Raw genomic sequence first — 27,566 nt, 5'->3', positions numbered from 1 at the left:
GGTGTTTATATTGCTGATATGGCGGGTCTGTTCGTGTGTAAACACGCAGCACGAGTGTCTGCTGGATTCAGGCCGTAGTGTGTGATTTAAACCCGGGACTCTCTGCTGTTCGTGTTGTTATAGGGACAGGTTCAGCTGTGGGAGCGAGTTTAACTGCTGGCAGCAGAGCTATCCTCAGAAAGTCACGGCTGGAGGAAGCAGCGGAGCAGAACTACAGGTAACAGCCAGGCTGGAGCTAAACTCTGATTAAAAACATTAAACTGCTGCAGTATTTTACTCTGTACAGCGTGCTGATACATTTATACCCACACCCGCCGATAGATAGATAAATAAATACAGCTGCTGAGAGGATAGTCTGAGCTGCTAGTACTGCTGTGACAGTTAACTAGCTAACCTTAGCTAACTAGTTAACCTAACGCTAGCAAGCTAATGTTAAATGGCCTGTAAACATTAGCTAGGCTAATATTCACTGTTCAGCTACCAATTTGACTTAAGCTAACAGCTATAATACTGTATTTGTGCATTAATCTGATTATCTGGGTTATTTACAGTTTTGTCGTAAATCCTATACAGCAAGTTATGAAGCCCCTTATGCTGTCCATACACTACACGACTTTAAAAAAGACTCTGAAAAGACTTTAGGCTAAAGTCTGAAATTCTCTCACATCTAAAGACAAGACACAGACTTTTTACTTACAGGCTACGATTTTGCACAGATTCTCTTTCTAAGATTATTTCCCATCATGCTTCTGGTGGAGTTTTATATACACATAATATATATTAAATATAGACTCACAACTTTTGTCCCCATCAACAGTTTATTTTTCTGTCACACTGTTGGTTCTTAATTGTTTTAATATAATGCATTTTGTGTTCAACTCTGCCTATGAACTTCTGTTCCCATTTTATGCTTAAGTGTTAGATTATTTTGCTTAGTTTAGGGATAATTTTCTTAATCATTCATTTTTTTAAGAGCTTCATCCTGTACCTCAGGGATAAATTATTGATATTTGCAACTAATTCAACTATTTTATTAACTAATTTAAGTGCATAGCCGACTATAATGCCTAGTAATGAGTGTAAAATTTTGTATGCACAGCTCTGGGGAGAAAAAAAAAGAGAACACTTAATGATTTCTTGAATTTACCAAATTGTCTGGAATATATATATATATATATATATATATATATATATATATATATATATAAATCTCTGGAATATAATCAAGAGGAAGATTGATAATCACAAGCAGTGTGTAAGACTGGTGGAGGAGAACATGCCTCTGCCCCTTCTTTTCCCCTTTTATGCTTCAACCTTGTCTAGCAAAGAATCACACTTTCACTGCTATACGTCTTTGTTTTAGGTAGAATTAATGCAAATACCATCCTAAAGAACACCATCCTTGCAAAAATTGTATTTATTGAACTTGTTTGTATCACAAATATCACTGCACAAATAAAATAACTGTGCAAAAAGTGCCACCTGTGTTTAAAATAATGTACATATTAAAGTAAGGCAAATTAACTGCAAAATGTGTTCTTTTTCAAATCGTTTGTAAACAGTCACATAAAATATTCTTGCCCTGCGGCTTCCTGTAGCTCTCCTATTGATTGTTGACATCACTATTTTTGTGAGCCGAGTCTCAAGGCTTACGATAATATTAAACATGGTTGATTTTATCTTAACATCAGGAAGAGAAAAAGACTGACTAACACTTTCATCCCTAACCACCTTACACTGAACCATTGAGATGACGTGACCGCAACTCCACTCTAGCAAGACTCATGATTTTGTCCAGACTCTGGAAATTCGTCTGTGAAAGTGACATCGCTTAAAAATTGTCCAAAAAGGTCAGCATAAGGTGACATCATGTTAAAACTAAATAATTAAGGCATGACCACGATTTATTAAGGTGTGGGAACGAGATAATTAATCATAGCCAAAGAATAGTACAGCTTGTTTTTTTTGTAAATTAATGCTTTATAAGTTGTCCCCTCACTTTCAGACCCTCTGTCCTTTGCAGTGGACATTGTTTTTCCTTCTTTCTTGTGTATTCTTGCACTTAACCAAGACTGAGATCTATTGTCTGTCCGTCAGAATATACATTTATTAGCCAATCAAACAGTAGCTTAGCTCTACCACTTGCATTGAAAAAGAAACTAACTAAAGTAAAGAATGGCAACATCTTACCAGTACTTACCAGAGTTGTTGTTTAATTTAAAACTGGTATCTACTGGTATCTAGTCTTGATACAGTTATGTTTAAAATTTTCAAATAGTTTGAACATCATTGTTTATAGTTTTAGATGTATTTTTTTCCATTTCTACTTTTTTAATAATGCTGTGATTTTCTTTCCTTCTTGTGTCGCCAGGGTCTTGCTTTTGCTGTGATGTTCCCAGTGCCATTAAGAGTACGATCAAACCACCGTCGCAAGAAACATTACCCCAGTAGCACCTACTTGATTTCAATTTGACAGACGGGACGGAGAATTAAACCACTCGTCTTGAAAATCTTTTGCACACGAGCCGTATTGAAGAAAAGCAGCACATATTTTTTAAATAAAAGAAAGTTCTTGATATGTCGGAACCAGGGCAGAGTAGTGAAGGTGGGGGTTTGGGAGCAGCAGGGCAGGAAGCAGAAGCTGATGGAGAGCCTCCTCAAGAAGGTTCACAGAATCTGCCCATCAGTGGAGCTCAGGAGGAGGCAGAGGAGGAGGCGGTACCGCCTGCTGCCAAGCAGCCACGTCTTGCTGAAGGAGTAGGGTTGGACATTTGTCCAACTGATACAGGTGTAGATACCACATTTGATGATGGTGGGAATCAAGGCATTGTTCTGATCACAGACAAAGGTGAGCTTCTTCTGCTGTGTGGTCTTATAATTAGGGATGCACTGATTATTTTTATTTATTTATTTATTTTTGACAGAAACCAAACAAAATGAAGCACTAGGCCAGATTTTTTAATTAATTTTGACTTTGTTTCTTGTTAAATATATTAAATGACCTAAATAGATTTTTCATTTTATAAAAAAAAAGTTTGGTATAAAGTATTTCGTCTCTTCACTTAAATTTTGATGGAACACATTTATTAATTTATTAATTATTTATTTTTTATACATATTTTGCAGAGTAATTTTGGTTGCCAAAAAGTTTTGTGCACTAATCCTAGTGAAACATTGTATTTTAGAGAATCTCTGAGCTAGTGTTTTTATTCAGTGGTGGGTTTGAAACCATAAAACCATGTTTACACTGCAAAAATCTAAATCTTAGCAAGTGAAATCTTCTAAATTTAAGGCAATAAATCTTATTTTCTTCTCTGATAAGACTTTTTGTCTTACTAAGCATTGTAAGTGTTAGATTATTTTGCTTATTTTAGGGATACTTATCTTAATCATTCTTACTTATCATTTCTTAATCATTTCTTAATTTATACCTTACTTTAAGTAATTTGAACTCAAAATAAGCACAATCAAGTTATTCTGATTCTTGTGTCCAAAACAGTGACTTTTGCTTGATTTAGGTGTTACTTCACTCATTTTGAGATTTTTGCCATTGCTTTTTGTAAGAAATCTTACTAAGAACATTTTGCTTACCCCATTACATAATTTGCATATATTTTGTCTAGTTTTTGCCAATGGATTTTTTGCAGTGTAGTTGACTAGCCCTATTACGTCCTAAAGTAATATATCCAATTGAAAGTCAATGTTCCGTTGGTGTCTCAGACCTCAGTAAGTCAGAGGAGGATGGAAAAACAGCAGGAGACTCACAAGGAGGAGAGAAAGAGTGGCACCAGAATGGAGCAGAAAACAAGGATGCAGTTGAAGAAGCTGAAAGAGGAGATCAGTTGGATGACACCAGTCCACAGGACACATCCTGCCAGCGTCAGTAGTAAGTACAGTTAGCCTTGTTTAAGATGTTTTGGGTATGTTTTTTAAATGAAATCTGACTTTGTCATTTGTTTTACAGTCTTGGGCTAGATTTCAGCCAGAACCCCCAGATGTTGACCGGGTCCTGGGCAGAATACACCCACACTCCTGAGAACTACCTCAAAGGCTGCAAGTGGTGAGCAAACATTGAAAAGTGATACGTGTCAATGGAAACGGTGCATATTAAGTAAACCATTATCTTTTTTTTTTTCTCTCTTTCAGGGCTCCAGACGGATCCTGTATCCTCTCAAATAGTGCAGATAACGTGCTACGTGTTTATAATCTCCCGCCAGAGATCTACAGTGGCAGCTGGGACTTGTTGTCAGAAATGGTTAGCTGCTTTATTCTTGTTGCTAACTTAGAAATACTATAATTATTGTGCATCAATGTCAGTATATTAAACCATATATTTCAATACTCTGATAACGTCACTCTAAATGAAGTATCTGTTCATCTCGCACACCTGTAAGCCACACCCATAGCATAGGCTGCATGGTTGCTTTTCTTGGGTGCTACATCACAGAAGACTGTTCTAGTGTTAAAGACCCTTTTGTATACACCTGTAGTGGATTAACCAGAGGATTTCTTCATTGCTTGGACACAAACACACACTACCCCCACTTTACGGCCTATAAGGAAACTTCGAACCCAGAACACTCTAAAAAAACCTTGGAGTAATCTTTTTTTTCAAACAACCTTAAATTTCAAAATGACATTTACTGACTATTTCTTCACTCAGCCTCGCCCGAGAGCCCTAAATGCGAGTTTAGGGTAAAATTCTGTTTACATTCCTCCAAGTCATAAACCTCGGAGTTAATGTAAACATTTGGAACATTTGCAACACATTTGCAACATTTGCATCACTAGGACGGGACTGCGGACTTAAGAGAGTGTCAAAACTTAATTAATGCCTTGGAAATTGTTAATTCACCAAATGTTGTACCAATTTAGGGGTTTGTGCCTAGTTACTTCTGCAATCACTTAGAAATAAGATTAATGAAATTAAGAGAAATGTTCTAAGCTTGGAAATTCCATTGACCGTTTGTAAGTGAGACTCTCTGCTCTCTGTTCACCAACCTCCCCCACCGTCGTAAATTCCGATGCCAGCCGCTTATCTAAGCATTCAGCAAAGGGGAGGAATTCCTCACTCAGAAGATTTTGCTTAAAATACATATATATTGACTATATAAAAAAGGTGTTTTATAGAATGTTTACTAAATAATGGTATATGTGTCTGGTATATGGTATATGTGTTTGGATGTGTCCTGATTGAATTCTCCTACACATTCAAGTCTGAATCAACAAGGTTTAATTAGCATTTGATAATTTAGCTTTATTTGGTTATCAGTGGTTTAACCATGTATTATCTTTTAAGTGATTTAATTGGGTTTAAATAATAACATGACTCTTGATCTCTTTCTGACAGAGTACCATCCATCATTGTATTCCTAAGATTATCTTGAGTATTACAAAACTGTTTGTGGGCAAAATATATATATATTACATTTATTGTGATTCAATTGTAAGATTGTTTGTTTCCTGAATTTATCCTCACAAACTGATATGCTGAAAAAGGTATTTTGATCCACTGTTTAATTGAGTTTTCTTTTGGTTTGATCTATTAGAAAAATGCTGAAGCATGTTGACCATGTGAGGAGGGGGGGGTTTATGGCCCTTTGTGAATCCCCACCAAAGTTTGAAATTGCTCCTAGACCAATCAAAACACAGACATTTGGGCCACAGGGCCAATCATAGCTCAGGGGCCAAACAGGCCACAGAGACTAATAGTAAACTGGGCAGACACAGTTCAGTTTTCCAGTTTAGAGTTGCCAGTTGAGTTTTGGGAGTTCAGGTCAGAGCAGTTGGAGGAGGAGTGGGAGAAGGAGTTGGAGAAGATGAGTTGAGGAAAACAGTTAGAGGAGAGAGGTTAGGGAGCCCAGAGATGGAGGAAGGATAGACTGTTAGTTTAGTCATCTTAAGTTAGTTTTCTTAGACTAGTGCATTTAATCTTCAAGTATATTAATATTAGCTATCCTAGTTAAAATATCTAAGGTTATTTTACAATCTACGAAGCCAAGCATTATTCCATCTAAGTTTAGCTAAAGTACAGCTGAAAAAGAGATCCGCCAGATCCAACCCAGAAATCTGCGGTCCGGAGGCCACCAGCAAGCCACCTGAGAGCGAAGGGATTTCCCTGTGGGTTCTCATGGGGCTCCGTGCTGACACAGGAAGTCAAACCACCCTGCAGACAGGCTCACGTGATCCTTTTTCGGGGTGAAGCAGCAGACGACCAACCCAGGCGGACGTCACCAAGGCCCACTTCAACAACTCAGAGTAAGGCAGAGCTGGGTTTAATCTTTCGGCAGATGGTGTCTGTTGGTCATGGTTTGGTCGGGTCTTTAATAGAGCGTCTTTAGTATAGATGACTCATTTTGAGTGGCTTGGTTGGAAATAAGAATTGGTTTCGTAGACTTAAAATGCCTTAGACCCTTATTTAGAAATACTCACTTAATAGTTATATTAATCTTTATTCCTTTCATATCAGCATTATAACGTGTTTGTTCTTTTATTTCTCATTTATCATTCTACACTATGATTTGATAGCTAATGGCTACATTTATGACTTTTTAATGAATTATTTACTCATATCTGTGTGATTTAATAAATACTTTTATTTTACAAAACCTGTCATTTCAGTGTGTTTTTCTGGATAACTTGGTTATGAAAATTTCTGTCACCTGTAGAAACCACACCCTGAGATGTCTTGTGTTATTAATTAATTTGATTAATTAATTAATTAATTAATCTAATTAAATTAATTTAATAACTGGCGCCCAATTAAAAAATATTTCAACATCTCAATTAGCACCAGGTATTAAACCACTGAGCCCGCTACATAATTGGCTCGCCAACGTGGGGCAGGATTATATTCTTATTGGTTCTCCGCCGCGAGACCAGAATATATACACATTTCATAACCAGTTCCAGAAAATAGCGCTGTAAGTTGCAGAATAAAGTGTATTTTGTTGTTATTATTAAATGCGTTAGCTGCTGGCTAGCTGGCCTAGTTGGAGTTAACTGCATAAACCCAGCGTGTTAGAAACACACGCACATGTTCTACACGTGTTTTTGTTTACAATTCAGGACTGGCCAGTCCCCTGTGTGTGTGCGTGTCACGCGCACGCTCCCCTATGTGTCTAAATAACGTGTACAGTTGTGTGTGTGTGGTATGCGAGCGCTCTTGAAAATATTACGCTTATTTGTAAGATAAGCTTGGTTGACACACCGCCGTGTGTGGGTAACCTTAAACCCGGGTGTATATACGTGTATATACGTGTGTACTTACATAAAGTTCGAACTGTTTCCGGTAAAATAGACATATTTTGCCAGTGTTGATCTGATAAGGCCTTCGCGCAGCTCTGAGCCGCGGATTTCCGGCTCACTGACTCCGCGCTCCAGTTAAAACTGCCGGTTTTTGCGCGAAATCCGTAAAATCCTGCAGTACTGGACACTTCCACGTGCGTAAAAGAGTAGCTAACTTTTACGTAACACCACCCTGAGTGGCAGGAAGTCTATTGTGTGCGTGATTAAACTAACCACGCCAGGATGTAAATCCTCTTTGCTCATCTTGTGAAGTGTGTTGCTGCTGTGTTAAACTTTAGGACAGCCGAGTCCTTCTCCTCTGCTATTCACAGTCGACTGAGTCAGTCAAATCTGCTGACCAGGTCCCAGACCCAAGGGGCGGTCCTTAACGTGGCATCATCAGTGGGCGTGACCACTCCCACCAGTCGGCCTCTGCCACCATCTGGTGGACAGCCTGACTATTTACACTCAAACTCAAAGGGTGTTTTACTACCCCTCACCACTAGGGGGGGTACACTGCCACATCGCCATCTGGTGTTTGATTTGGTTAACTGCATACAGTGCAGAAAGGTGCATTTCATTTGTTTGACCACCAGAGGGAGCCACTTAGCCATATAGCTGTGTCGCCACCTGGTGTTGTACTTGTGTAATTGCTATCATCCTGTAGAGTGCATTTAGAGTTTCTGTCGCCAGAGGGTGCCAATTTCAAACAAACTTTTTGTTAAGTTAATAAAGGGAATTTGCATTGTGGTGGGGTTAAATGGTTTGTAAATAAGTAAACAAATAACTGCATTCATTTAATCGGTTAATATTAAATAGTTAAATTTAAGTTTCAGGTCTGCTCTCTCAAACATTACTCTTTATGTTACATTGAACCAAGCTAAATAGCTATCTCCATTGAGTAACTAATCACAACATAAAATAATTAACTGGTCATTTTAATCAATTTGATTAAGTAAAGTTAATTAAATTTTTGTTAATTAATTATTTTCAATTTAATTCAACCATCTTCAAATAAATTAAGCTTAATTATTGATCGATTAAGATCAATTATTAATAACTGATTGAAATTAATTAATTAATTAACCATTAAAAAAAAAAAAAAAAAAAAAAAAAAAAAAAAAAAAACCTATCCAGTTATCAGTTACTCAACCATATACCCAGCACACCTGTGCTTAATACATAGTTAAATTCTCCCATCCTGTACATAGTTAATAACTCTACCCATATTTAGATTTAGACATTGTGTATAGTGCCCTACAGTTATTAAACTGTTCACTAGCATCACTGACAACAAATCTAACTATTCTTTTAAAATTAATCTACTAATTGTAACCTTAGGTCGCCCACTTTTAACAGATTTTCTTCTTAGAAAAGGCACAATGCTAATTGACTCGAACATAAAATAAACTTGTTTGTCATCAAAATTGTTTGATTCCACGTGCTTTACGTAAATCAAAATGTGTGCCACCGAAAAAGCTCTTTTAGAGCTTACAGCTGGTTTACCCCCAGGACTTACTGTCCCAGTCCAACAAACGGACAGTGGGGGTCTCCATGCACTAATTGCCAAAAGCCTCAATGAGTGTGTATCTAAAATCCTTGAGGGCAAGCAACAAGTGGATCCGATTTCTCTAATACTGTGGAAACAACTGCTGTTGTCACAGGATCAACTTGCTGCTTCCTCCAAAACCATTCAAAATCTCCAAGCAGAGATTGTGACTTTAAATGATAGAGTTGCAGACCTAGAGAACAAAACTGTACAGTCTGAAATGAACCAAAGAGACCTCAAAACCGAAGTGCAGCTGCTTCAAAAGGAAGCCAACATAGCTACCCAACTTGCAGCTCAGTCACAGGAAAAACTAAAACATGCTATTGCAAGACAGGTTGAGCTACAAACTGAATTAGCACATGCTAACAATGCAGTCAAATTAACTCGAGACCAAACAGAGTTAACATTTGAGCTGATGATGGAGGGAGACTCCCCCATCAATCCAGCTGGTAAATCAGGAACCCCTGGGGTTCCGGATCCTAGGCAACAACCATCCACAAATACAATCCCTCTAGTCTCCCTTAAAGGTGCTGAAGCGCCAGTAGAACCAAGGTTCACTCAGCGTTCCCAGCCACATGGGACCTCTGTGCATCCTCAAGCACCCTCTGATAGAGATTTGGACAAAATTGCGCGTAACATCCCACGCTTTGAACCAGAACCGGACGGTTCTAATGATGTCCACCAGTATCTTCGCGACATTGACTTCTTCTTACGCCGTTTCCCCAAGGCCACGGTAGATGATAAAATCTACCTCATTAAGGTGTCCTCTAGTCGGGAAGTTGGACGTTTCATTGAGCGCCAACCACCCCAGGTTAAGAGAGACTATCCTGCTCTTTGCGAGGCTTTGGAGAATGAGTTCTCCAACAACCTTGTTCAAACCGGCCTTGCTGCAGCTCTTGCAATAAAGCAGAGTCGCCAGGAAACACCCCTACAGTACTATCACCGCCTCAGGCACGCTTATTTCGGCTATAGAAATGAGCCTGGAATGGAGGAAGAGGAAGTTCTCAAAACATTGTTCGTGAGAAACCTCCATCCCTCCACCAGTCACTCTTTTGGAGTCGCAGCCTGCCCTCGTACGCTAACAAGCCGGCAGCTGCGTGATTTGGCTCTCAGAGGATTTGCTAAGTTCCAACAAAACATTAATAAAAAATCAGAGTCAAATGACGTCCTGATAATTAATGAGCAGTCCTCCCACGTCAAGCAAAAAGGGGCACACAAGGCTCCAATGCCACCTAAGACCCAGTTAAACCACAAAAACCAGAGAGTGTTCCACTCTTGGCGTCGCTCGTCCCTACATTGGGCCAAGCAAAGTGACCAAAAGCCCTCCTATCGAAGGAAAGGTAGGATAAAACGCAGTTGGAATGGCAAACACTCACAGCACCATGCTCGAGCACAGAGCTCCAGCAAACTTCAATCTCCGCTCAGGAGAAAGAGCCCAAAGCACCACAAACGTTGGTGTCCACCTAAAGGGCACAAGGATGAGACATATCCAACTAACCTGAGCACTAAAGACGACAGTCTGCTCAGACAATTTCGTAACGAAATACGCAAGCAGGACAATGCTGAATCTGAATTCTTGCCAATTGTCCATGCTCCAGATCAACCTGCTTGGGGGGGTGCGAAATCCATCCACTCCAATGCAGCCTTGATTGTACAGCCAGACGCTGAAAACAACCACACTGAGGAAGCTTCTTCCCTCAGCCTGGAGGATCCACCACCTAAACAATTCTTGGGTTTCTTAACCAAGAAAGGTTCAACACCAAAATTCTACCTAGCCACCTGGCTGGAAGATGTGTTCGGGTATGAAGCTCTTTTGGACACGGGGTCAGACATTTCTTTGATGTCAAATTCACTTGTCGACCAGGTGAGGGCGACAGCCCGCCGAAACAACAAAGAGATACCTCTGAAAAAGTGTGCTCCTCACCTTCAACCATATTCGCACACTGGTATCACTCTGCATTCTGCAGCCCTGGTGCACGTTGCCATCGGTCCAATGAGCCTCACCCATCCAATTCACATTTCTCCATTGGAGAACGTCCCATTGCTCTTTGGCAAAGACCTCCTTGACCGGTTCAAACCATTGATTGACTTTCAGCATCGTAGAATCTGGGCACAGGTTTGCGAACCCCTGCCCTGTCCTAAGGCACAGGATAGAGTTCAATGCTATCATGTTGCTAGCAACATTGAGCCACACAAGCTCATTGAACCTTCAAATTCCACGGGAATCAATGAGAAGCTCACAGTCAGGATTCTGAAACCACCATCTTCAGAGTCCCCTAGCATGACTCTAAAACAAAACACCTGTTCATGGGCATTGACTCCCTCTACGGCTGTAGATGAGTACAACCCAAAAGCTGGAAAGTCATTCACTCTTAACACAACGGTCAACGGTGAAATCTTTGTTCCATGGGCTGACAAGTCAGCTGTTCACAGACCACCTGCAGGTTCCTTGCCACGGACTAACTGTGATCCTCTGTTCGTGCACCAAAAGGATTGTTCTCTTCTTGTTCCTGCACCAGTGGTTCCAGACAAACACAGTCCCTTGGATTCTTATGAATGTAAAAACATTCCCACCATCTACACAGATGGATGTGCTTTTCAGAATGCTCAAATCAAATGGAAAGTTAACATGACAATTGGTGCATGTGACAACACTTCTTTCAGAACACGGGCATTTCAACTTGATCCACTTGCCACTTACTGTGCGTCTTTCAGGATGCTCAAGGGCCTGTTTGTTTATGCCCCAGATACACACGCTTCATCTTCATTCGTGGTGCCTCAGTGCCATGGGGGGGAGAGCCTAGCCCAGGCCCTCGATCACCCATGGGTGGACCACAAAATGATGGGGAAAACACACAGAGCACTCCCACAATTGACATATCTGCCACTTGTTGGAAAAAGGCTAGTGTGTTTTCAGCCCCAATCTTCAGAAGATCTGTGTGGTGTATGGCCAATTCCACAAATGGATTGGGTCGAAAGACTCATGAAATTTGTTCGAAGGAACAAACATCTCATCACTGTGGCAGGTGCATTTGCCAGATGGAGGGGACGTCCCCCAGACCCTATTGAAATGGCTCAGGCCACAACTTTTTCGCTGAACCACACTTTCTCAGGTGTTGGTATATCTCACCGTTCTAGCGGAGAACTGCGGAAACACCCAAAACTGGGAAAAAGCACGCTTGGATACCAACCATTGTGCTACACTGCTGACAAGCTACTGGTGAGGTCCCAGCACAGCACTGGCAAAACAATTCGCGAGCTCAGGTCTCATTGGTTTGGTCCTCATGCAGGGGCAGACAAACTGCCTCGCATCTGGAACCAAATCCCGCATCGTCAGTGTTTTATTAAACCGATTCTCAAACAAGTTCACTGTAACCCAATTAAACTATGCAAAAGCCCCATGGGACAAGTCGGGACCAATAATGCCCTAGGTTAAATCATAATACTGGGCCAAATACTTAGACACACTGAGTGTTCATTGTCCACCATATTCTGACCTGACGCAATTGTTAAATTGAGAAAGTACCACACATTCACTGTCTGGAACTCACCTATCCAAGTAGCATAACTCACAACAAATTGGATATTTTGTTAAACCTAGTGTTTGAATCACCATTTCAAACCATTAGCATAACAGTATAATAAATACGTGGAGAAGGGGGGGTGCCAATTTTTTTTTTTCTTTCTTTCTCCTCTCTTCAGGTGCCCAAAACATATTTTGTTTCCCTTCTGACTACGTTTGCTCCGCTATATTGTTCTCAATTGTTGACTAAGTAGTGGCTAATTATTGAAGCATACCTTATGGGTAGGTTGTCTTGATAAAGTTATAAAGGAACAAATAGCTAGCAAACTATTTGTGACCCTTTCCTATGCTTGTTGCCACACTATCACATTAAATTAACTATTTTATTCAGAACCAAAAGCCAATAGCTACAACAAAAAAAAACTGATCATCAGAGAAATTGTATATCCATTAGACCAAAAACTCTGTCAGCGACCTTGTAGTAGATTGTCTTAAGAAAGCATGACCAACAAGACACCAATTGCATGAAAGATGTACCCTAACATGCTCTGTCTACAGAAATCCACGTTGACATCGACCGATGACCCAACGTCCAGTGGCCCATCGATCGATGGGGGGGGAATGTAGTGGATTAACCAGAGGATTTCTTCATTGCTTGGACACAAACACACACTACCCCCACTTTACGGCCTATAAGGAAACTTCGAACCCAGAACACTCTAAAAAAACCTTGGAGTAATCTTTTTTTTCAAACAACCTTAAATTTCAAAATGACATTTACTGACTATTTCTTCACTCAGCCTCGCCCGAGAGCCCTAAATGCGAGTTTAGGGTAAAATTCTGTTTACATTCCTCCAAGTCATAAACCTCGGAGTTAATGTAAACATTTGGAACATTTGCAACACATTTGCAACATTTGCATCACTAGGACGGGACTGCGGACTTAAGAGAGTGTCAAAACTTAATTAATGCCTTGGAAATTGTTAATTCACCAAATGTTGTACCAATTTAGGGGTTTGTGCCTAGTTACTTCTGCAATCACTTAGAAATAAGATTAATGAAATTAAGAGAAATGTTCTAAGCTTGGAAATTCCATTGACCGTTTGTAAGTGAGACTCTCTGCTCTCTGTTCACCAACCTCCCCCACCGTCGTAAATTCCGATGCCAGCCGCTTATCTAAGCATTCAGCAAAGGGGAGGAATTCCTCACTCAGAAGATTTTGCTTAAAATACATATATATTGACTATATAAAAAAGGTGTTTTATAGAATGTTTACTAAATAATGGTATATGTGTCTGGTATATGGTATATGTGTTTGGATGTGTCCTGATTGAATTCTCCTACACATTCAAGTCTGAATCAACAAGGTTTAATTAGCATTTGATAATTTAGCTTTATTTGGTTATCAGTGGTTTAACCATGTATTATCTTTTAAGTGATTTAATTGGGTTTAAATAATAACATGACTCTTGATCTCTTTCTGACAGAGTACCATCCATCATTGTATTCCTAAGATTATCTTGAGTATTACAAAACTGTTTGTGGGCAAAATATATATATATTACATTTATTGTGATTCAATTGTAAGATTGTTTGTTTCCTGAATTTATCCTCACAAACTGATATGCTGAAAAAGGTATTTTGATCCACTGTTTAATTGAGTTTTCTTTTGGTTTGATCTATTAGAAAAATGCTGAAGCATGTTGACCATGTGAGGAGGGGGGGGTTTATGGCCCTTTGTGAATCCCCACCAAAGTTTGAAATTGCTCCTAGACCAATCAAAACACAGACATTTGGGCCACAGGGCCAATCATAGCTCAGGGGCCAAACAGGCCACAGAGACTAATAGTAAACTGGGCAGACACAGTTCAGTTTTCCAGTTTAGAGTTGCCAGTTGAGTTTTGGGAGTTCAGGTCAGAGCAGTTGGAGGAGGAGTGGGAGAAGGAGTTGGAGAAGATGAGTTGAGGAAAACAGTTAGAGGAGAGAGGTTAGGGAGCCCAGAGATGGAGGAAGGATAGACTGTTAGTTTAGTCATCTTAAGTTAGTTTTCTTAGACTAGTGCATTTAATCTTCAAGTATATTAATATTAGCTATCCTAGTTAAAATATCTAAGGTTATTTTACAATCTACGAAGCCAAGCATTATTCCATCTAAGTTTAGCTAAAGTACAGCTGAAAAAGAGATCCGCCAGATCCAACCCAGAAATCTGCGGTCCGGAGGCCACCAGCAAGCCACCTGAGAGCGAAGGGATTTCCCTGTGGGTTCTCATGGGGCTCCGTGCTGACACAGGAAGTCAAACCACCCTGCAGACAGGCTCACGTGATCCTTTTTCGGGGTGAAGCAGCAGACGACCAACCCAGGCGGACGTCACCAAGGCCCACTTCAACAACTCAGAGTAAGGCAGAGCTGGGTTTAATCTTTCGGCAGATGGTGTCTGTTGGTCATGGTTTGGTCGGGTCTTTAATAGAGCGTCTTTAGTATAGATGACTCATTTTGAGTGGCTTGGTTGGAAATAAGAATTGGTTTCGTAGACTTAAAATGCCTTAGACCCTTATTTAGAAATACTCACTTAATAGTTATATTAATCTTTATTCCTTTCATATCAGCATTATAACGTGTTTGTTCTTTTATTTCTCATTTATCATTCTACACTATGATTTGATAGCTAATGGCTACATTTATGACTTTTTAATGAATTATTTACTCATATCTGTGTGATTTAATAAATACTTTTATTTTACAAAACCTGTCATTTCAGTGTGTTTTTCTGGATAACTTGGTTATGAAAATTTCTGTCACCTGTAGAAACCACACCCTGAGATGTCTTGTGTTATTAATTAATTTGATTAATTAATTAATTAATTAATCTAATTAAATTAATTTAATAACTGGCGCCCAATTAAAAAATATTTCAACATCTCAATTAGCACCAGGTATTAAACCACTGAGCCCGCTACACACCCAAGAAATGCAGCCTACTTTTTGGCGAAATGTGAATTCTAGGATGCAACTCATGTATTTGTCACAGCCCTTAATTACTTACAGTGCTTTGTTGCTGTACAATGCAAATGAAAAAAAGAAAAACATCACCACAAAAATGTATCAAAAGTCACTGAAAATGAAGCCTCCACAGTTTATTTATAATGTAAAAAATGTAAAACATGGACTCAAATCTGATCTTTTGCTCAATGTGGCTCAGATCAGATTTTTTCATGGCTGTGTGAATGTGTCAAATCAGTTTTTTTTTTTTTCACTTTACTTGCAACGAGCTGTTTGCTCTACACTCGAGCAAAAGATTCTCCACATATGAGCTGATAACACATTAATTTCCCTTTATAAAGCTACAAGTCGTCTCTCAAATATGATGTTTTTTTGTTGTTAAAAAAGGCAACATTTCAAGGACTTATTTAAACAATGTGGCTTGTAATGTGAACGTAGCCTTGGACCATTTCCTTTTTGTGACCAGCAGGCCACAGTAGAAAAGGATTCTTTGATGGACAGCATAACAGGGGTCCTGTCCTGCCTTTACTGCATTCTAGGTCGTGAAATGCACCAATAATGTGGCATGACCTCCTGCTGCTGTGTTTTTAAGGTTTAAAAAAAAGCATTTTTAAAATGAAGGGGAGACTATTGAAAGAGTTTAAATGAAGCAAAGCATTTGGCAGGAAACATTCGTTCGTATGATTCAGAACATAGAGCTATATTGTGCTTTCTTATTGTCTAAATGCAGTGGTGATTGTTAATGGAGTGGGCTGTAAACGCTGTTATCTTAAAATCTAATTATAACTAGGACTACAAGTTTAAGCTGCACTATTTGTGACATAGCTGTGCATAGCTACATACAGTCCCTGTAGAGAAACATTACCAAAAAAACTGGACTCTCTGAAGCATATAAACATGGATTTGTTGGCACCATGTCTAATTCAAGTTGTGGGTACGAAAAGATAAAGCTCTCCAGCATTAAGGTGTGGAACTGTGTTGTGGAAGGTGAGGAATGATTGGTTTTCTATCCAATATGTTTTGGGTGACCTCACTAACTCTCTTGTTGCTGAATGTGTCAGATATTCTTGATTTAATACCCTTGTTTTTGGAAGAAACAGTAAATAAACAGGTGTCTCGATACTTTTTGCTTCTTCAATGTATGTAAACTAGAGTTCATACAGCTTGTATTTATAGTATAGCAATTTTTAATTCTGTTTTTAAAGATTAATATTAGTCTATTTCAAGTCTACAAGGGTAGTTCAGTTCTAAAACTAGTGAAAAGCAAAAGTGTTTTTTTAAAGGGATTGGAATCTTATGAAGAAATATTTGACTAATAAACTCATTAAATGCAAAAAAGAGCAGGAAACCACAATTAAGGCTGCACAGTTGTGACAAAATATGTGTTGTACCAAATAAACTGTCTCAATGTCCGTTTATTTAAGCTGCTTGAAGGTTTTTCAGCACTTTCAGGCTGTAAGTCTAAAAAGTAGTCTACTCACTACCTCACAGTCTGCTATGTAAAGGGTTCTCTTCATTGCTGTACATGGGTAATGCAATTAGAGTTTGCTGTTAGAATTCAAGCCATTGCATTTTCCCAGTCCTTATTTCATTATAAACTCATCAACTCATCAATTGCGATGCTTAGAAATATGATTTATGGTACAGCTCTAACTTTGCTCCTGTTTTTGATTAGTTTGACAAGTTAATGAACATGAGGGGATATCTGACGTCCACATAGTTTCTTTTGTCAGCCATTAAAATGGTGGTAATGTTCTGTATTTTTTTTCTCTTTGTGATTCAGCCCCACTCGGTTCAAGACAGTAATTTCCTGAATTTGTGCATAACTGTCTGATACAAAAAAGAATGAACTGAAAGTGTTCCCTCAGTGCACTTTATCTGAAGCGCTTTATATTTCTAAAGATGTGATTTACTCCCTTGCTTTTGGAAAAAGGTAATTTGAGGAGCCCCAGCTTCTTTTTCATGTAGCACATGCTCCGTTTAAAGAGGATATGGATTTTCTTTCACAGCCTAGCTTGTTAAAGGAAACAATCTCTGCAGAAAAGTGTAGTTAGTCTTGGCCGCCTGTCTGCTCTGCTGCACCGGCTGATTGAAGAACTGATGAAATCTCTTAGAAGTCATCATTTGTTTTTGTTTTTTTTTGTTTGTCTGTTTCTAGAGTCCAGTGCTGAGGATGACCGAAGGAGACACCATCTATGACTACTGTTGGTTTCCTAAGATGAGTTCTTTGGACCCGGATACCTGTTTGTGAGTGTGTTTTCCTGTATCAGCTCTGCAGTGAGACACTTTGAAGGACTGTATGTGTAGTGTTATCTGAACCCAAAGAAAATGGACTGAGTAATCTAGAATTGATCTCACTCGGTTCTTGTTCAACAAATACTGTCAGTTCACAGACACAGGGTCTGACTTAATATATAACTGTTTGTTTTTGTTCTGTGTATAAATGACACAGTTCTGTTTGTCAGGCTTTAGAAATCGACAAAAATGTTACTGTGGGACCTGAGGCTGTAGAACAGTGACCTCAGTCTTGCTAATGTAGCTGATGATGAAGTAGTATTGGACAGTAATAATGGAAAGTAGCCAATTTTTACGTCAACGCTTGGAAAGGGGTGAACAGTTAAATCTAACAAATATTATTGTTATACAATGCATAAGAGTATGCTGCACTGTCCTATTAAACATCAGAAACCAGTTAAAAATCAGTGAAGAATTGGTGAAAAATGACAAGCTATCAATTTTAAGTAGACCTTTAGATGGGATATTTTGAAAGTGCCTCTTAAATCAGTCAAAAAAACAAGAAAACCGCTGGTCAGTACCTGATAGATCATTTAAAGGTGTCTCCCTCAGGACTGAAGCTTGTGTTCTCAGGACAGTGGGCTGACTGCCCATAGTCCAGACCTCGACATCATTTAATGTGTTTAAGAAAACAAATCTTCCAAAATATATATATTTTTATTGGATCAGTTTGATGTAGTTTTTAATTTTCCAGCCAGTTTCCAGCCAGCTGACACCCCCGAAAAGGTTTGTGTGGAAACAAATTGTCTGCTTCTTTTGTGAAAGTCTGTGAAGATGTCTGGCAGGCACTACCAGATGTTGCAGGTGTACATTGTTCCTGCAGATTCACATGTAAACACAACATTCAGATGGTGTGATGTTTGTTTGCTTCCAGAATTTGCTGACATTTATTTAAATCTATTGTTCCCTCCCACAGTGAGATGTAGTGTGGTAGAATGTGGTTTGGGACACACCCGCTAAGGTGTTATATGGAAGAGTTAAAGCAGTTGTTTGTGACCCTGCTGTGCACAGTTATATTTTAGGGGAGGTGTGCACTAGGCTATAGCTGAGGGTATGCAGGTACCATGTAGATTTGATGCAATAGCCTAAATTGGTGTGTTTGCTTTAATCAAACTGAAAGTTCATAATGTAATTAAGAAGATGTTAAAACTGTGACTACACCTTCCAAAACACACAGTTTTCATACAACCTTACCCTGCATTGTGGGCATCCGCTATTTTAATGTTTAGTGCTAGTCAGCTAGTGCTCAGAAAAAAATGTTTATTCTCAGTTGAGATTTTACCGAAGAAAATCGCTATATTCTTCTTGAACATTACACTATTGTTGCAGCACTTCCCTGATATATGTCTCTGAGGGGTGTTTCATATTGCAACCACAAATCAGCCTTGTGTACAGTTTTATTCCAGATGTCTTGTTACTTGTGCAGAATTCATGATGCCGGCCTGCCAGTCTGCCAAATCAGCTGTCCCTTGGATGATTTTACTGCTTCCTTTGAAATGAAACACCCCATGAGAAATCCATCACTAATACAACATCTGTTTGCCTCGCTGTGTGAGTGTGTATGTGTGCGTGTGTGTGTGGATGGAGCAACAATGCTGCTTGAGGTGTTTAGGGACAGTCTAAATGGTCCCCAATCTTCCCTCTTCAGCCATTTTCATCACCCATGGACTCCGACTGCATATTCCTCTTTGTTGAGCTGTGTTATTGTGGACGAATATACGTCCCAGCGGCTTCATCGTTTATTCGAAACCAGACGCATGCCGACATCAGTGCCGTGCAGCCGTCTCCAAGGAGACTTCTTTTGTCACAGGCGGTGGCTGTAGGCCACTGAGGAGGGCTTGTTAACCATGTTCCCCCTCCACATGCATGCACACACACATACACGCACATCGTGCTGATCAAACACACTGCTTGGGAGATCTGCCATCAGCCTGCAGCGAAGGAAAACGGGGGGAGAAGAGGTCAAGGATGGAATCGCAGGCAGAAAGGAGAAAGAGGAGGAGGAGGTGGAGGAGGAGGAAGATAATGATGAAGAGTGAGAGGACAAGCCCAGTGGAAATTGGATGCGCTGAAAGGCACTCTTGAAAACAAAAGATTTTGAAGCTTCTACTGCCTGCCAACAGGAACGAGAGGGAGCAAAACAATTGGAAACATTTTGCAGACCATGATGAAGTGGTCACCTAGTGTGTGCATGCTCTCTAGCCACTCTTAACACTTAATTTTTTTAATATTTTGAGGGTTGTAATCGAAAAGTAGTAGGCCCAGTGGGCTTTGTATTGAATATAGGCTGCTACAATTGACTGCTCCATCGCAGGAAAGCACCATGGGTATTTTTTTCTCTCTCTTTTTTTTTTTCATTTTGGCTTCAAGAGTGCGATCTCAGTTTCTCATAGTCAGAAGGCAAACAGTGTAACTCTCCTGGAGCGATGGCCAAGCGGATCTGCTGTGGAGAGCCTTTTGTTTTCCTTTCTGGGAAACGGTCCAGCCTAAACTGTGAAATCGTAGTGCTGTAATTGTTTTCTTTTTCCCAAAGCTCGAACGAGCGGTGAATGAAAGAAGAATAGGACTGATTTCTCACATGGCCGAGAGTGTAATTATGCTCTAGTAAAATCTGTCCATATTTAAAGTTTCCACATTTCTAACTGTTATGGCTCTGCATCTTAAGTAGCTGGTATCGAATGTAATGGAATGGAGTGGGGTAGAATAGACTTAATTGTCCATGCTGAATTCAACTGGCCTTAAACTAATAGGCTTATGATAACGGCTCGTGCTTTAATCTTTCCGTGTATGACTAGACTGAGCTGAGAACGCCTTTTCTCTTTCTATGCATGACCTGCCCTCGTCAGTTCACTTTCTCTCTCTCTCTCTCCATATCCACTTTTCTCCTCTCCCTCCATCTCCTTCCCTCTTCCAGTATTGCCAGCAGTAGCCGTGACAATCCAGTCCACATATGGGATGCGTTCTACGGTGACCTCCGTGCGACCTTTCGACCCTACAACCATCTGGACGAGCTGACGGCGGCTCACTCTCTGCGCTTCTCTCCGGACGGTTCACAGCTCTACTGCGGCTTTGAGAAGACTGTCAGGGTGTTCTACACAGAGCGTCCGGGCAGGGACTGTGAGGAGAGACCTACAGTTGGTGAGGAATTCCTAATAAAGCTTCACTATACTGATATGTCAAATGCCATGGAACAGGAACTAATATTGTGTTCTATTTTATGTCCAATTTGAGCTAGAGAATGCTGCATTTACCTGCAGGATATGCATGTGGAACCCTAATGTATTGAATGTGGATGTGATTTTTCTTGTCTGTTTACATGGGCAGTTCAAGGCAGACTGCTACTACTATTACTTTTAAATAACAATTGTTAATTGTTTTTTTTTTTATTATGTTTTTAAATAAATTTGTTAAGCTTTATTGCAATTTATGTAGAAATATTTTTTTAGACCTAGAATGTTGTTTATATTGTGCAGCTTCAGTTTTGTGCAGTTCTTCAAAATTCAAATCTGTATATTTTAAGAGTCTTTATGCCCTCTTGCTTTTCTCCCAGTGCTGTAAAGCTTCCAGTTCCTCACAAATAAGCATAAAACTCCCCTGCTGTGCCAGAGATGGAATGAACTAATTATTCGCTTGTAATTATTTTGCTCTAGAGCCAAATTATTATTCTAGTGTGCAGTCTGAACAGATAATATAAAGTTATTTCTTTCTTTCTTTCTTTCTTTCTTTAATTAAATGGTCCAGGTGTGCTCGTTATGAACAAGAGACATGATAGAAATCCGAAGTACTCTTGAAATGTTCTTACCAATTAAATTTCTTTCTTTTCTTGTTTCTCCGTACCCATCATCCTCCTGTTGCTCCCTATGGGCTTTCTTTCTTCTTGCGCTCTATTTTTTTTTTTTTTTTTTTTTTTTTGTCTGTCCTTCTCATCACTAGTTAAGAAGCAGGGTCAGAGTGGGATAATCTCATGTCTGGCGTTCAGTCCATCTCAGCCAGTGTATGCGTGTGGCTCATATTCCCGCACTGTGGGGCTTTACTCGTGTGAGGACGGTTCTCTGCTGGCCTTGCTGCCTCAGCGCCACAATGGAGGAGTCACCCATCTTCTCTTCTCCCCTGACGGCTATCATCTTTACACAGGAGGCCGCAAGGTATGCAAAAATGTGGACATTTCTGGTACAGTAATACATAATCTTTTTTTTTTTCTAAGAATAATTTTAGCTGAGTTTTGCTCAACCAGAGATGCTCTATTTGTGCTTGTAGGACCCAGAGATTCTCTGCTGGGACCTCAGAGATCCAGGCCGAGTTCTGTTCTCATTGCCCAGGACTGTAAGCACCAACCAGCGAATCTACTTTGACCTGGACCCGTAAGTGACAGCATTGTGTGATTTCTGGGCACACAGCATTTTTAATTAGTGTTTCATAATGTTATTTTATAACATTTAAATAGCCAATAAAACCTTAAACCATATTTGTCCATTCATAGCTGAAATGTGTTTCTTTTGAAGTAATGAAATACACCAATCCTGTTTAAAATTTTTATAAACATTTCCAACCTTTAAAAAAATGCTGTTATTGTGGTAATTTCAACCTTGGCAGCGCCTTCTCATGTATAGCTGTGCTATATATGATGTGTTTGTGTACATTGGTACGCAGACACTCACAATACGTAGATCATTCTATCAATAATATCCCTGCCCCCCTGCTGACCTCCAACCATCTGCGTCTCACTGCTCTCAGAGGCACACTGCTGCTGCTGCAGCCCTGTCTCTAAACCCATACATCACCCAGTGCCCCTCCTGCACTACCCTTCCCAAACTACCCCTCACATTTTTTTTTGCCTTTTCAAATTTGTCAGATGTTTGTGTGTGTGTGTGTGTATTGTGCACAGGTCTGGACGATACCTGATGAGTGGTGACACAGAAGGGGTGATGTCCGTGTGGGACATTTTGACCGCCCCTTCTGATGGTAATGAAGACGTGCTGCAGCCTTTCCTGAAGTTCCAAGCTCACAGAGACTGTACAAATGGCATCAGGTAACATCAGTACAAACTATGACCAACCATAGCAGTGATGACCTTTTCTGTTTTCCTAATTAGGTTGAAAAAAAAAAGGCTTGTTATAGAAAAACAGTTTTATTTTTTAAGTAAATGTAGGCCTGTCATGACATATATATCAATTCATCATTTAGTGTATGGACATGACTTTAATAATTTTGTTTATTCAGAGACTAGAGCCTGTTAAGATAAACAAGCTTGTGATCAACAGAGGTTTTATTTTTTATTTTTTAATGTAGGACATGTAAACATACAGCTCTGGAAAAAAATTAAGACCACTTCAGTTTCTGAATCAGTTTCTTTGATTTTGCTATTTATAGGTTTATGTTTGAGTTAAATGAACATTGTTGTTTTATTCTATAAACTACAGACAACATTTTTCCCAAATTCCAAATAAAAATATTGCCATTTAGAGCATTTACTTACAGAAAATGGCTGAAATAACAAAAAAAGATGCAGAGCTTTCAGACCTCAAATAATGCTAAGAAAACAATATTCATAAAGTCTAAAGAGTTCAAAAATCAATATTTGGTGGAATAACCCTGATTGGTTTTTAATCAGTTTGTTCTCCTCCACCAGTCTTACACACTGCTTTTGGATAACTTTATGCCTTTACTCCTGGTGCAAAAATTCAAGCAGTTCAGCTTGGTTTAATGGATGGTGATCATCAATCTTCCTCTTGATTATATTCCAGAGGTTTTCAATTTGGTAAAATCAAAGAAACTCATTATTTTTAAGTGGTCTCTTATTTTTTCCAGAGCTGTAAATTTATTGTCTACTTTAAGTGATGCAATATTTTTTATGAATTGAAAGCTGATTACACTTTGCTTTGTGATCATTTTGTAAGATGTTTTGTGTACAGAGAATACATTATAAAGGTCATTACCACCCACTGCACTGCCCACAGATAATAATTGTAAATAGCGGTGTAGAAATTGCAGAATTAACATTCACATTCAATGCAGGAGACCCCACATGCCTATCCCACAGCTTCTGTTCTTTAGGAAATAGCAAAAGTCATGGGACATGATGGCCAGTTTTGTCCCATGACAATTGGGATGTAAGTGTATTGTACTGACTCACAATGCTTGCAGTAAAGATCAGAGGTTGATTTAATTCAAACTTTAATTACCCTTTTAATTAACCCATAGACCTACACTGGTCTGTCTCTAAGGATGAGTAAGCCTATTTTGCTTATTTATTGCTGAGAATGTTGGAGGATGCAAGTCATTTTAATAAGACTTTCCATGAGAAACAGCTGTCATGTTTAAAAGAAAAAGAGTCCCAGATTTGTGTTGGAAACTAAGTTGCGAAAACAGTCTGTTTTGAATGAATATTGCATATTTGGAATGTTTATGGTGTTTTTGTGGCCCGTTTAGATGATTTCTCTGAACAGTATTGTAAGCATTAACGTTAACATTAAGTTGTCATGGATCTCAATGTTTGTATTCTGATGTTTTTTTTTTGTGCATTCCTCCAGCATCCACCCCTTTATGCCGTTAGTCGCGTCTTGCAGCGGTCAGCGCCAGTTCCCCTCGCCTGACGACAGTGACGGTTCAGACTCTGGCTCAGACCAGGACAGGGTGATGTCCTCAAACGGCATCAGAGAGGACAATGCACTCACGCTGTGGTGGGCTGGACCACTGGGCTCGACCAGTGAAGAGAGACAGCAGGATGAGCCGGCTGTGATTGAAAACTAAAACTAATGAGCTACAACTACTAAACCTTCTCTACAAACTGCCTCCGTTTCAGATAATTGAATAAATTGGTTGTTAAGGTAAAGTCCAGGGTTTATAGTACTGCCCAATGTCATCTTTTTGATTGACACAATTTAGGACCAACATAAGATAATTTTATTTTTTACTGATTATGGGTAAGCTTTCAGACCTGCTATAGCTTCCAATAGCGAAAGATTGTGTATAATTAATTTAAACCTGGAATGTAGAAGATCAGTCCAACACATTGAATTTTCAAACACCAAATCATGATCCAAACCAGCCAGAAATCAATTTTTCTTTTAGATTCTTAAAAATCGTCTTAAGGCTCATTTATGCTCAGCTACAAATTGGATATGGATGCAGGCAAAGCTTTTCGTCTGTACTCTGTGTTCTAAGCTGTTTATTTATGCATTTTTGCACATTCTCTAAAGCAATTTCACTGAAAATCATGGGGGCAGTACAGCCAAAAGTTCAAGCAAAACATGACCACTGCCATACAGAAATGACAAAACGTCTATCGTAAATTGTGAAGACTTTATACTGCCGCTGCCTCTGACATTTTGTTTTTTGATTAAGTAAAGCAGCTGTGTTCCAAATCTGTATTCTAAAATAATGTTAAAACAATCTCTGCTCTGGAGGCTTGAATTTTTTGGGGCTTTTTCATGATTTTTTTCTCATAATGCTGTTTTACCCCTCCCTCTTCACCTGCAGAGATTGTGTGTAACTGATGATGAAAGAGGATGGGATACATCAGTTGCTTCCCTGGGGTTGGGATGGGACACCTCTATGATGGCAGCATTAATGCAGAAAGTACCTAGAGGTTTTAAAGCAACATGTGCAGCTGTATTTCAGGGACACCTGTGCACGTTTCAGCAAGACCTCATGCTGCACACATTAGAAAAGCATGGCTGCGGAAGAAGTGTCAATTTTTATGATTGTTTTACTTTTTTTTCCTCTATATTTCATTGGCAGAGATTGTAACCTAGGATAGGATAGGATGCATCAGTTATGTCCTTAAAATCGCTCTGAATGTTGCAGTGGCTGCTTTATATTACTGAATACAAAGATTTCTTTAATTTGAAACGTTTGAAAAGTTTTATATGACGGCTGCAGCCTAACCTGTGGGACTCTATGATCAGCAGTTATCACAAAATACTTGTTCTGCTCGTGGTTGTCAGAACAGCTTGACTCTAGTGGATGTTTTGCTTAATATTATAATATTATAATATAGTATAAATGAGCCTTAAAAGAACACAATTGATGTGAAATGCTTTGGAGACTGGGCCCATTACTTCTTTAGTGTTTTTGTCTGTTTTAAAAAAAATTAAAAATAGTTTTGACGCAGCAGTAATGTATGATTTGGCCCAAACTGTGAAACACAATAGCTTTTCCTCTCTTTGAGAAATGGAAACACGAATATAAAACACAGCTAGTCTCCGTCCTTAAGTGATTATTTTGGAGATAAGAAAGGAAGCAGTGGAATGAGCCCATCTATATTTACACTCTCAGGTCCACAGATGATAAAACACAAAAACACAGAGGCAGCAGAGTTCATTCTGTCTGTTTACTGTTCTCCTCCACTGCTCTACTCTACCCTTCTGCTTCTCCAGTGAAAGCAGTGAAAGATTCCTTACACATCTATTGTGTGCCATAGTGCTGCTTTGTGTGCCAGTAAAATGCTTTTTTTTTTTGGAGTTCAGTGATAACTGTGTTGTGTGCGTGAATGTAACAATGAGCTTCTGCTAATACCTTTACAATCTTACAGTTTACTAAAAAAAAAACCATCAAGTCTATTGAGTCTCATGTTTACAGGAGTTTTAGAACTGAGTGGGGTGTATGAATGCATGCATGTGTGGGTGGAAAGGAGGGTGTACACCTGATTGTGTACTTGTTGTAATATGGCGTCATGTGTGCGTGTGAGTGTCTGTCTGTATTTTTTAATATGCAGAAAAGCAGTGGAACTGAATATCTCACCCTTGCCAAACAATGCTTTTTGCAGGATGTTCACTGTGGTTAGTAGATTGTCATTGATTTTGTAATGTGGCATCTCTCGCTATCTATTCAAGTGCTTTAATGACACCTGTGTGTGTGTGCAGCTCTTCTCCTTTTCTGACGCACGTTGACCAATTGGTTGATTTGAGATTAGTTGTGAGATTTCCGATTATTAAAGATTTGTTGTGTGAACATTTTGTATTGATCTGTTGCTGTGCATTTCTGTGCAGAGCATTTACTGATTTTAAAACTGTTTTATTTTGGCAACATCTCAAGTTGAAAGCATTGTTGATCCCACGTCAACCTGAGTGCAGTTCAAAACTCTGTCCACTAGGTGGGAGGCTTTACCCCTACCAAGTAAACTTCAGTTGGAAACATTCAATAAACTTCTCACAGTTTATTTTCTCACACTGCAGTGTTGTGTTTGTTTATGAGGTAATTTACAGTAAGAATATGTTGCGTTTCAAAAATAGCACTGATGTTTGAGAAGATATTGGGGGGCGATTATATCACCCAATCAGGAAAAAGATGGTATAGGACAAAGTTTTCTATGTTAACTTTGACAATGATTTCATTGCAGACAGTATAAATCCATAATTTGTGTCTGCTTTAATTTATTCTTTTTTAATATACATTCATTCCTGCTGTATGTTGCAAAAAAAAAAAAACATTTCAGGGCTAGTACAAAAATATATACAGTCATATGGAAAAAGTTTGGGCACCGCTATTAATCTTAATCATTTTTAGTTCTAAATATTTGGGTGTTTGCAACAGCCATTTCAGTTTGATATATCTAATAACTGATGGACACAGTAATATTTCAGGATTGAAATGAGGTTTATTGTACTAACGGAAAATCTGCAATATGCATTAAACCAAAATTTGACCGGTGCAAAAGTATGGGCACCCTTATCATTTTATTGATTTTGAATTCTGCTAGCTACTTTTTACTGACTTACTGAAGCACAAAATTGGTTTGGTAACCTCATTGAGCTTTGAACTTCATAGCCAGGTGTATCCAATCATGAGAAAAGGTATTTAAGGTGGCCAATTGCAAGTTGTTCTCCTATTTGAATCTCCTCTGAAGAGTGGCATCATGTTCAAATATTTAGAACTAAAAATGATTAAGATTAATAGGGGTGCCCAAACTTT

The 27,566-nt window shown here is 39.2% G+C and overlaps 1 protein-coding gene across 1 annotated transcript; it reads left to right on the top strand.

Annotated features, from left to right (window-relative positions):
• On the top strand, positions 1-26,822 carry wrap53 (WD repeat containing, antisense to TP53). The gene is made up of 11 exons (XM_007250152.4): positions 1-217; positions 2,372-2,848; positions 3,721-3,886; positions 3,965-4,060; positions 4,147-4,255; positions 17,518-17,606; positions 20,569-20,792; positions 21,588-21,799; positions 21,912-22,015; positions 22,540-22,683; positions 24,185-26,822. The coding sequence occupies exons 2-11, from the start codon at positions 2,578-2,580 to the stop codon at positions 24,402-24,404; spliced, it is 1,635 nt and encodes a 544-aa protein (XP_007250214.3). The 5' UTR covers positions 1-217; positions 2,372-2,577; the 3' UTR covers positions 24,405-26,822.
• Positions 26,823-27,566: the final 744 nt, after the last annotated feature.

Source organism: Astyanax mexicanus, chromosome 8 (assembly GCF_023375975.1).
Source record: "Astyanax mexicanus isolate ESR-SI-001 chromosome 8, AstMex3_surface, whole genome shotgun sequence".
NCBI lineage: Eukaryota > Metazoa > Chordata > Actinopteri > Characiformes > Acestrorhamphidae > Astyanax > Astyanax mexicanus.
The sequence above is the reverse complement of the archived record's forward strand: the minus strand, read 5'-3'. Positions and strand labels throughout refer to the sequence as shown.

Excerpts from the sequence above, each read along its gene's own strand:
- wrap53 (XM_007250152.4), top strand. The coding sequence starts at position 2,578 with ATGTCGGAACCAGGGCAGAGTAGTGAAGGTGGGGGTTTGGGAGCAGCA. Across the intron at positions 2,849-3,720 it reads TGTTCTGATCACAGACAAAG|ACCTCAGTAAGTCAGAGGAG; the intron begins GTGAGCTTCTTC and ends TTGGTGTCTCAG. Across the intron at positions 22,016-22,539 it reads ATCTACTTTGACCTGGACCC|GTCTGGACGATACCTGATGA; the intron begins GTAAGTGACAGC and ends TATTGTGCACAG.